General features: G+C 42.4%; 1 protein-coding gene across 1 annotated transcript in view; it reads left to right on the top strand.

Annotated features, from left to right (window-relative positions):
• Positions 1 to 12377, top strand: part of C8HXorf38 (chromosome 8 CXorf38 homolog) — a 111697-nt gene that overhangs the window by 25746 nt on the left and 73574 nt on the right. The window contains exon 2 of the mRNA XM_078658288.1: positions 3995 to 4129. Coding sequence (XP_078514414.1) covers positions 3995 to 4129 — 135 coding nt within the window. The remainder of the gene's footprint in view (positions 1 to 3994; positions 4130 to 12377) is intronic.

The following is a 12377-nucleotide window of genomic DNA, read 5'->3' as shown; positions in this document are numbered from 1 at the left end:
CTGCCCGGACCCGAGCTTTTGAGAGCTGGACGCAAGGCGACTGCAGAGTTGCAGGAGACCTTTTTCTTGGCGGGTCGCCTAAAACATGGCTAGACTGCAAGGAGGAATTCAGGCTCCCTCTCACCGCTCACTTACAATACGCGCAGCTGCGCCACTGGACCTCGGGAGACGACATGTACCAGGCTGCTACTAGGGCATATACCCCCTTTGAGAAATTGGCACGATCCCTCGGGGGACTGAAACGGCTCATCTCCCAGATCTACAACATCTTGCAGCACCCCACCGCCCCACCTGTGCACCCCTATCAGAAGCAGTGGCAGTCGGCGACAGGTACTGACATCACACCCTCTCAATGGACTCGGCTCTGGAACAACATCCCCAAAACCTACCGCAGCATCCCGCAAAGAGAAAATGCGTACAAGATGCTGACGCAATGGTACTACACCCCCCTGCGACTCAGCAAAATGTTCCCCACTTCCTCGCCGCTGTGCTGGAGGTGTGGCACTGCGACTGGTGATTTCGTACACATCTGGTGGTCCTGCCCTACCCTAGCTGTCTTTTGGAAGGAGGTCCTCAGTCACATTAAGAAGGTGTTGGGTTTCCCCCTCCCTGAAGAGGTTTGCACACTCCTACTGGGCGTTCGACCCCCCACACTTAGAGCCCTCACGCGCAGCGACTAGATCCTCACCCTTCACATGTTAGGTGCTGCCAAACAGCTCATTGCCCTGTACTGGAAGCGAGCAGAGGCGCCGCCGATAGCATCCTGGTTCGTGCGCCTCTGGCAGGTCCTGACTATGGAACTACTCACGGCGCGGATACAATCCAGGGGGGTGCGCTTCAAGGCAGTGTGGGAACCCCTAGTGCGTCACCTGTGCTCCATCAGCTATGCCCGCCACATGCCTCCCAGGCTTCGTGCTTTACAATTGTTCGAGGACGCCCTCATTCCTGCTGACCCAAGTAGACTATGCTCTTAACCGCTTCCCCCAGTGCCGCTTTGTGTTTCACATTTCCTGTTTGTGGCCACGGGCACACCCCCCTGACTCCTCTTCACCTTGACACTGCTAGCTCCTTTTCCGACTTTTCTTCCTTCCTACTTGCCACTCTGGCTTCCACCCCTCTTTGGGGCAGTTAGGTCCCTGTTGGGCCTTTTGAAAATGTGACGCCATTGCTTTTCCTTACATACGCGCCTACCCCACACAACGACGCATTGCCAGTTTATGGCCACCTCTTGCTCTGCTCTCCCCTAAGCCACGCGGCCGGCCCCCCCTCCGGGGTTTGTAGGCAGGGCGCTGTGTTAATGACTCCACCTCCCCTATCTAGTTTTACCTACTGGCTTTTCTATGCGCGGCCGGCTCCAGTAAGGGGTTGTAGGCTTATCGCTGTGTTCACAATAAAAACAGATTTGAACAAAAAAGATCCAGCGTGCTTAGCAACAAGGGAGATTTGCCTGCACAGATTGCTAGATATTCACAAACAGTTTTTTTTCAGTTCCTGTGTCAAACCTATTCGTTATTTCAGAATCCTTTACATTGAGTTACTTCTTTATTGCTGTCCCTGCACATATTTTAATGTCTGAAACCCAATTTGACATTTCATGGGGAGTGCAGGGGGCATTATAATAAGAAATTATGAAATATGTACTCCTAATGAATATGGACAAGGCCCTCTATAAAAACATTTATGAATGTATGCCCAATGTGCACTCCTGTATCAGATGATTTTCTTTTAGTAGAGAAGCTCACCTTTTTCTGGGGTGTTTTCCAATGTGGTTTTATGGCTAAGCAGTATCTTATAAAATTTTTATTTAAGCTGCTATTTGGATAACAACGAAAACATCTGGGTACTTCGATAAGAGCCTCAGTTTGATCAATAAGCCTTTTAGTCTTTGGAACGGGGAATGTCTAAATTTATTAGGCCATCTTGTGCGTAAATCATTGAAAATAGCATAGAATCCATTTAATTAATTGGATCCTTAGCTAGTATAGGATCCTTCGTATCCCTGTCACCCTTTGAACTTGGGTTTTGTCTGGTTTGACTAGTTCACTCTTCCATAAAGGAAGAAAAACAGTATCCTGTATTTTCACCATAGATTTGCTTTTGATCGATCTAAGCTTATGCAGAGATTGGTTACAGCTGGGGATTGTCCCGAAACTAATATAGACAGGAAGGATCCAGACTTTAATAAGTACTTCTCAACCATGAGCCTTGGTTTATCGATGTTTGGGTTAGCTCACAACTGCCTGGAGGGGATTTAAAAGGCGGTTATATATTTGTTGAAATCAGCAAATCCTATACCATGCACATTTTTTTTTTTAAAGTTTGGATTATGGTATGTGTGGCCTTTGTTGGGCCAAATACCCTACAAGATAAACTCTTCAATATCCTTGAAAAATTATGGTGGAAATCCTAGCCGTAACATTTTTCTTGCATAAATAACGATGGGGTGAAGTATATTTTTGTTGTTCCTATCCATCTCCAATAACTTAAATAAGTAGCCAATCATTTATTTATGTTACTCTACCTTTCTGCATTATCAGTTTACCATTCAGTCTCGTGATTTCTTCCATAGTAAGACGTCAAACCCATGTATTTGGCTCCCCGTTCCATTTCAACTCTAATTGCTCAATGTTGCTCGATAATTGATTTGGAGCATAAACAATTTAGCAGCACACAATCAGATTTTGTCTTATTTGAGGAGGATCCCTGTTCAAGCTGGGAATGGTTAGGCAAAGAAATAACTATAAACATACCTATAAGGGACACTGCACTGACTCCGGCTCCCATCGTCAGTGCGAAGCAGGCAGGGCACTTGGACACCAGTGGAACAAATTTCCACTAATGTCAAGTCTAAATGTATTTAAATTAATTATTTATACAGATGTTATGTTACTCAAAGCTGTAGGACTGATTAGAAAATCATATGTTCAAGATCTCCATGGTTTGCCATGCTGTCCTGGCATGGTGGGCCAGGTGACATTGATTGCTTTTGCTTAAGCTGCTCCTACTTGTAGTCGAAAAATTACTGTCACACCAACAGCAAGCTTAGAGTATGACTGCACGGCAAAGCTTAAATGAGTCCCATAGTGTTTGAAGAATTTAAGTTGGGGCCATTTCTTTCTGTAACATTAAAAAGAGAAATTACAGTGGCTTCAATGAAGTTGTCCTTCCCAGTGGGCTTGTGTCTGATGTCTTAATTTTAGCTGTTAAGTCTTATCCTGGTGGCTTTCCTCACCTGAAACAATATTCATATTACGGTCTTTATGTGCTGACTGGGCCAAGACCCACATAGTCTGCAACAAAACGAGAAACTGTTAAGAAGCTCGATGCTCTGTGGTGGTCCAGTGGGGGCGCCTCTAGAAGAGGGCCAAACCAAGCCAACTTAAGTCTATATCATGGCATCTTGAAAACACTCTAAGCGTGTAGCCATCATGTGTTCACCAGTCTTCATCAGACATCTGTACTATATCTTTTTACCTTTAGAGTTCACATAGTTTAGAAATTATGTTTTCTTTTCTTTTATGTGTTATGTTTGCTTTTCAGGATGTTAATAAAGCGCCGGGACACTCTTTTGAGTAGCCGTGCGCTATATAAGCCACAATATAACATAACAATATAACAAGAATTATGAGATCTATTACGAGAACTAAATCAAGAAAGCAAATGTATGTAGTGACATTTATGTCTGAAAGTATTAGGACATTATTAAAGGTAGCCAGAGGGGAGGGGGAAGTTGTGGGTGGAGAGATAATTTATGTATGTTGGGGTTGTTTTCTATTCCTGAGTATTTTTTGATCTTTACAAAAATATGAAAAGTATTTGCCTTAGCTCTAAGGGGCAGCTGACAAATACGGTAATGTGCAGAACTCTTGTAAGCAATGTGATGGAAATGTCAATAAAGATTTCTTAAATAAAAAAGAAATAATTGGTAATACAACTTTTTTATTATTATTTGCATATCTGTTTATTCCATCTCTATCTTACTGCCCTGTATTAGTTTCAGCCTCGATGTTCAGTGTGCGCCGAGTGGAAAAAACAGATTTTAAATCATCACACGAACAGGAATGGAGAGGTACACTGGGGGAACTGCAAACCTTTTAATTTTTCCACCAACTACTGGGAACTAGCAAAGGTAACATAATTTTTTTATATATAGATATATATATTTATATATGTATATATATTTGTAGTATGTAACTCTACACGTGTAACCCAAATTAATTTCTTAGGAAGGTTTTGCATTAAACATTCCATAATTTTAATTGTGTACCTTGTATCTGTCTGCTCTTATTTAAATGTTTAGCATTCAATCATAACTTGTTAACAGACCTGAAGAATACGATAAAGATTCCTGAAGAATGCAGACACATCTGGATAGATCAAAGTGTGATGCACCAAGGTCTAGTGATTGAGATCAGTATGCATGCTCTCCAGTTACAAGGCGGTCTTGGAGCAGTGAATATGCAGGTGCGTTGAGGCAGAGAGTACTTGCCCTATTTAGTGAAAAACTGAGAGAAGAGCACCATAGGAGTGAGCATCAGCTGGCCCACTTGAGTACAAAGTGGTTCCGTCGGGTAGCGAGAAATTGCTTTAAGGCGTAGTTAATTCAGTTCAATCTATACATAAAGTAAACCCTCTCAGAACAATGTAATCCAAAAATATATTGTCTTTATATAAACAAAAATTCACGATATACAGGAATTACTTCATTCCGCAATAACACAAATTTCAATAAATGATAAAAACAATGCAAATTACATGTGGTGCATGTGACTATCAGTGAGCAAAGTGATCAGTGCATTTAATCCAGTGACACATTTATACAATATATACAGTGAAATTGGAAGGGGGAAAAGGCCAGTATATTCAATTCGTCCTCCAAGGAGACAGGGGTTAATTGTACAAGCTCCTGGAGTTATCTTGACCGGTGATGAGCGTCGACGTTTCGACCCTAAAGCGCCCCAGTCGGTGGTCGCGGCGGGTCTTTATCAAGACAGGGACCGTCTGAAAAAAGGGGAAAGGGTACGGAGGGTTTACAAAGGATATTTACAAGGGCGTCTTAGTAGCCAAATGTGAGAGCCCGATACTCACATATAGGGCAGATCCAGAAATCGCTGCCTGGTGGGTGGCCAAAAGGTCCGACCTAGAAAAGTAAATTAGGGGCACTATAAATGCTTGAAAAACGCACAAGCATAGGCGCTTATGTAGTAGTCACTAATGGCTGAGTGAATGCCCTCTGGCGTGTATCATATGTTACATGCACGAGTGAGCTATCGCTTGGTCATGCACCCGTCTAGTGTTAAAACGCGATGATAACAAACCATGTGCTGACATAGCAAGCGTTGTGAAACCAAGCAATTATGCTGGCATAAGAGACGCTACTATAACCCAGTTAATGAGCATCGAATCTGAGCCAAGAACAGCGCGGAGTGTGGAGTCTGGAAGTGCAACACCCGCTAAAGAATCACATGCGGTATGCCAGTGACCAGAGTTAGATTTTAAAACGGAACTTGTCGGTTACCAATCTACCAAAGTATTACAGCATGTCAAGGCACATAAGTCAGAGCAACCATGCATTATAGCCTCACCGCTTGAAACCAGTACAATGTGCAAGTGCTCAAGACGGAGCCAAACCCCCCCATCTGGGCGAGTAGTGACTTACCCCTGGGAAAAGCAAAACGCGGGGAAAGTCCGTTCGTCTGCGTGCGAGTCCTGCCAGCAATGAACGCGGCGGAACACAAAGAGCGTTATTAGAAACCCTTGTGTACGTCCATGCCGTACGTTACTAGAGGAACCTCCTAGCCTACGTGAAACGTGCAATGGCAGCGGCAAGCCAGCCGGTTGCCAGGCAACGGATGTACTCATCCTAAATACACGCATAAAGCGTGGGATAGACAGTGTCTCTGCTCGGTACATTTAGACAGGGAAACCTCGAGTTGAAAAACAATAACTAATAGGCTAGGCACATTTCAAAATTTTTTTCAAAAAACCCCCGGATTGGACATTCTCAAACGTTCCGGTTAGGCATATACATAGAACATGATACAGGTGAATTCAAATAAATAACACATTTGACAATAGATCATGGGCGATTGAATAGTTCAGACTAGGCAGTATTACCTGTCAAAAGAGCTAAACATACAAATTACAGATGTTCAATTAGCAGTTGATGTGTGTGGACAATTAGATTACTCGGCAATGAAGCCATCAAGTAACGAGACAGTTATGCATAATAGAACAGTGTCATTGAATAGTTCAGACTAGAAAACATTCACTGTCAAGAGAGCTAAACAAACACATTGTCACACAGAGGTTCATTAGCAATTGATGTGTATGGACAATTAGAATACTCGACAGGGAAAAAGACAGTCATGCATAAAAGGATAATATGTCATAAGGATTGCTAGGATTGGCCAAAAGAATTACAGTAAGCCCATTTGTTTAGAGATTTCCTCATGTTCGTTCAATCCCTGCACTACAGAGTTCAAAATATGTATCCATTTACACTCCTTTCTGTTGAGTGCTGAAGTCATAGATCCTCCTCTAGGATTGATATTGATCTTTTCAAGTATACGCCACCTAAGACTGTCTGGGTCATGATTGTAACTTACAAAATGGTCCACCATAGGGGCACCCTGAACCTTGCAACGGATTTTACTCATGTGCTGTAGTATTCGTGCTTTGGCCTTCTGCGTTGTTTGACCCACATATGGCTTATCACAAGGACAAAGAACGATGTATATTACGTTGGAAGTATTGCAGTTCGTCAATTCTGGTAATGCATATGTTCTGTTGTTATGGGACAGGGATGGTCCCTCAATACACAGAGGGCATACCTTGCAATTGCTGCATTTGAAGTGTCCTATTACAGGTGGCAAGCCTAGATGATCCCTCAACGTTAGTTGTTTAGGAGGCTCAAGGTAAGCTTTGACCACATTGTCCTTTACGTTGCGTCCTCTCTTAAATGCAAACAATGGGCTTTCATCCATCTTCAACTCAGAAGAAACCAAATTCCAATATTTATTCACAGTTTTTTTCATTATGTTGCTCCTGGAGTGAAAGGTTGTTACACATACCAGATTGTCTGTTGCTGGTTTCTTATCCTTCGGGTTGAGCAAATCTTCTCGCGGACAGTACCAAGCTCTCTTTCTAGCACGTTTGAGTAGCCCAAGAGGATAGCCACGATCACGCAGGCGTTTAGTTAGTATCTCGCTTTCCTTAAAAAAGTCAGCTTTTTTTGTGCAATTACGCCTCATTCGTAAATATTGCCCAAATGGTAGGTTATCGCGTAAGTTACGCGGATGGTGGTAATCATACTTAAGCAAAGTGTTCCTTTCAGAAGGCTTTCTATATAAATCACAGAATATCAGTCCATCTTCAGCCTGGAACAAAAGATCCAAGAAAGCGGATCTATTGCCCAAATGGTAGGTTATCGCGTAAGTTACGCGGATGGTGGGAATCATACTTAAGCAAAGTGTTCCTTTCAGAAGGCTTTCTATATAAATCACAGAATATCAGTCCATCTTCAGCCTGGAACAAAAGATCCAAGAAAGCGATCTTTTTTCTATCATAGTTCATAGTGAACTGGATATCATTACACCTGTTGTTTAACCATACGAAGATGCCTAGCTAATCTTTACATGGACCATTATGAGGAACAACATCTATACACGGATGAAAACCCGCACATCAATTCGATATCGATATGGAAACGATATATCGACGACGTGATCATGATCTGGTCAGGAACCGAGGCTGATTTGAAAGACTTCTTCGTATGGTTAAACAACAGGTGTAATGATATCCAGTTCACTATGAACTATGATAGAAAAAAGATCGCTTTCTTGGATCTTTTGTTCCAGGCTGAAGATGGACTGATATTCTGTGATTTATATAGAAAGCCTTCTGAAAGGAACACTTTGCTTAAGTATGATTCCCACCATCCGCGTAACTTACGCGATAACCTACCATTTGGGCAATATTTACGAATGAGGCGTAATTGCTCAAAAAAAGCTGACTTTTTTAAGGAAAGCGAGATACTAACTAAACGCCTGCGTGATCGTGGCTATCCTCTTGGGCTACTCAAACGTGCTAGAAAGAGAGCTTGGTACTGTCCGCGAGAAGATTTGCTCAACCCGAAGGATAAGAAACCAGCAACAGACAATCTGGTATGTGTAACAACCTTTCACTCTAGGAGCAACATAATGAAAAAAACTGTGAATAAATATTGGAATTTGGTTTCTTCTGAGTTGAAGATGGATGAAAGCCCATTGTTTGCATTTAAGAGAGGACGCAACGTAAAGGACAATGTGGTCAAAGCTTACCTTGAGCCTCCTAAACAACTAACGTTGAGGGATCATCTAGGCTTGCCACCTGTAATAGGACACTTCAAATGCAGCAATTGCAAGGTATGCCCTCTGTGTATTGAGGGACCATCCCTGTCCCATAACAACAGAGCATATGCATTACCAGAATTGACGAACTGCAATACTTCCAACGTAATATACATCGTTCTTTGTCCTTGTGATAAGCCATATGTGGGTCAAACAACGCAGAAGGCCAAAGCACGAATACTACAGCACATGAGTAAAATCCGTTGCAAGGTTCAGGGTGCCCCTATGGTGGACCATTTTGTAAGTTACAATCATGACCCAGACAGTCTTAGGTGGGGTATACTTGAAAAGATCAATATCAATCCTAGAGGAGGATCTATGACTTCAGCACTCAACAGAAAGGAGTGTAAATGGATACATATTTTGAACTCTGTAGTGCAGGGATTGAACGAACATGAGGAAATCTCTAAACAAATGGGCTTACTGTAATTCTTTTGGCCAATCCTAGCAATCCTTATGACATATTATCCTTTTATGCATGACTGTCTTTTTCCCTGTCGAGTATTCTAATTGTCCATACACATAAATTGCTAATGAACCTCTGTGTGACAATGTGTTTGTTTAGCTCTCTTGACAGTGAATGTTTTCTAGTCTGAACTATTCAATGACACTGTTCTATTATGCATAACTGTCTCGTTACTTGATGGCTTCATTGCCGAGTAATCTAATTGTCCACACACATCAACTGCTAATTGAACATCTGTAATTTGTATGTTTAGCTCTTTTGACAGGTAATACTGCCTAGTCTGAACTATTCAATCGCCCATGATCTATTGTCAAATGTGTTATTTATTTGAATTCACCTGTATCATGTTCTATGTATATGCCTAACCGGAACGTTTGAGAATGTCCAATCCGGGGGTTTTTTGAAAATTTTTTTGAAATGTGCCTAGCCTATTAGTTATTGTTTTTCAACTCGAGGTTTCCCTGTCTAAATGTACCGAGCAGAGACACTGTCTATCCCACGCTTTATGCGTGTATTTAGGATGAGTACATCCGTTGCCTGGCAACCGGCTGGCTTGCCGCTGCCATTGCACGTTTCACGTAGGCTAGGAGGTTCCTCTAGTAACGTACGGCATGGACGTACACAAGGGTTTCTAATAACGCTCTTTGTGTTCCGCCGCGTTCATTGCTGGCAGGACTCGCACGCAGACGAACGGACTTTCCCCGCGTTTTGCTTTTCCCAGGGGTAAGTCACTACTCGCCCAGATGGGGGGGTTTGGCTCCGTCTTGAGCACTTGCACATTGTACTGGTTTCAAGCGGTGAGGCTATAATGCATGGTTGCTCTGACTTATGTGCCTTAACACGCTGTAATACTTTGGTAGATTGGTAACCGACAAGTTCCGTTTTAAAATCTAACTCTGGTCACTGGCATACCGCATGTGATTCTTTAGCGGGTGTTGCACTTCCAGACTCCACACTCCGCGCTGTTCTTGGCTCAGATTCGATGCTCATTAACTGGGTTATAGTAGCGTCTCTTATGCCAGCATAATTGCTTGGTTTCACAACGCTTGCTATGTCAGCACATGGTTTGTTATCATCGCGTTTTAACACTAGACGGGTGCATGACCAAGCGATAGCTCACTCGTGCATGTAACATATGATACACGCCAGAGGGCATTCACTCAGCCATTAGTGACTACTACATAAGCGCCTATGCTTGTGCGTTTTTCAAGCATTTATAGTGCCCCTAATTTACTTTTCTAGGTCGGACCTTTTGGCCACCCACCAGGCAGCGATTTCTGGATCTGCCCTATATGTGAGTATCGGGCTCTCACATTTGGCTACTAAGACGCCCTTGTAAATATCCTTTGTAAACCCTCCGTACCCTTTCCCCTTTTTTCAGACGGTCCCTGTCTTGATAAAGACCCGCCGCGACCACCGACTGGGGCGCTTTAGGGTCGAAACGTCGACGCTCATCACCGGTCAAGATAACTCCAGGAGCTTGTACAATTAACCCCTGTCTCCTTGGAGGACGAATTGAATATACTGGCCTTTTCCCCCTTCCAATTTCACTGTATATATTGTATAAATGTGTCACTGGATTAAATGCACTGATCACTTTGCTCACTGATAGTCACATGCACCACATGTAATTTGCATTGTTTTTATCATTTATTGAAATTTGTGTTATTGCGGAATGAAGTAATTCCTGTATATCGTGAATTTTTGTTTATATAAAGACAATATATTTTTGGATTACATTGTTCTGAGAGGGTTTACTTTATGTATAGATTGAACTGAATTAACTACGCCTTAAAGCAATTTCTCGCTACCCGACGGAACCACTTTGTACTCAATCACGCTTACCCAGGTTCTGAGGGACACAGGGTCACCCCTTTTATGTAAATCAGCTGGCCCACGCTAACAGCTTTATCTATGAATCAATCATTCATACATTTTGTCCAGGTGTCTTTATTCTGGCACCTGTGTGCATTTCCCTTCTGAGCTTGGAGGCCTTTCCAAGATTGAAATGTTTTCTAAGAACAAACTGCCAGACAATATCACAAAATATTAATCCTGAATGATACCTAGCACATTCTGAGATCCTTGCATTGGCACTGTAGCTTTGTGAACTGGTGCTGGGGGGGTCGTTCTTCTCTTTCTAGTTGCGATTACTACTGCTATAGTAAAATGGGTGTATAGGCCCCATGTTAGCACCAGCTGTATTGTGTCAGAAGTGGACACGTCCCAGAATTCTCTCCTTTTCTTTGACACTCTTTGGAACAGTAGGAGTAGAACACAATATGGGATCTTTCTCTCTCAGTAATGGACAGAGACTAAATTGGCCAGAATTCTTTAGAAATTCCAAAGATGTTTGCTCATTTGTGCCTATATATGTATTGAGATCTGAAACATGACGATCCTCACAATCCTATTAATTTAGTGCCTGCACTGTGCCACACCTGTGTGTTAATGGGCAGATTCAAAGACATCATTACAGGAACATAAAGCGCACATTATGTACTACACTGGTGGGGGGAGCACATTACAAATTTAATCATTGCAGCATGATCTTACTTTTAATGTAAGAAATACACTTTTATTTCTAACAAACACATTTAAAAATAACTTATAAAGTGAAGTTTTTATCTCTATTTCGATTATGAAAGATCCACTACACATCCTTTTCTTCAAGGACACTCCTCCAAAGTCCTTCAAGACTCAGTTTATTGTAAATAATAATGTTTTCTGCCCACAATACGTTTTGCAGGATAATCCCTTCCAGATTAAGGTCTTTAATCCTAACTGAGGCATATAGAAAAAGGAAATGAATCAGTCTTGCGATCAATGCTTTGGTGTGGGCAAGCAAGCACCAAACAATCGCACCCCAATCGAAGAAGGGGAGAATCCTATAGTCGATATTATGTTTAATTCACAGGAGATCCACACCGGTGATCCACATTGAAGAAGGAGCCAACACAGGTTTTGCTGCATTTTAAGCATCATATTTGTGAGGATATGAGAACACCCTTATCTTCCATACTTCATGAGATGATTCTTAGCGTGGATGTTATGTGCAATAAAAATCTTGCCTTCATAGCCTTCATCGATCAGACACCGATTATTATTTTATTTTCTGATGCTGTATCTATGTTTGCGTTCAATTAGTAATTAAGTAGTTGGGCACCCTATTCAGCCTTCACAGGGCTTACATATTGTCTGTGCCTGAGTTGCTGCCAGCTTTGTACAGAAATGGGTCCCTTGGAGTTTAAATGTCTATTACTGCTGAGTTTGTAAACTGAAGTGGCTCTCCCATGGGGCCTCTATTACTTATTTTTTGCTTGGGGTTTGCTTGGAGTGCTTCTTCAAGGGTCTGCTGGCCTTTTTCATTCTCTGAGGGTAGCCTCTTGTATGAGACTTTCTTTGAAGGCCAGTGAGGCTGGGCATATGCGTATTCCCTGTATTGGGTTCAGCACCTGGAGCTTCTTGACGCGTACACTTAAGAATTACCTACGAGACATTGATCACCTTTGACATGGGTT

Source organism: Lissotriton helveticus, chromosome 8 (assembly GCF_964261635.1).
Source record: "Lissotriton helveticus chromosome 8, aLisHel1.1, whole genome shotgun sequence".
Lineage (NCBI taxonomy): Eukaryota > Metazoa > Chordata > Amphibia > Caudata > Salamandridae > Lissotriton > Lissotriton helveticus.
Note: the sequence above shows the minus strand (reverse complement) of the source record. Positions and strands in the feature narration are given on the sequence as shown.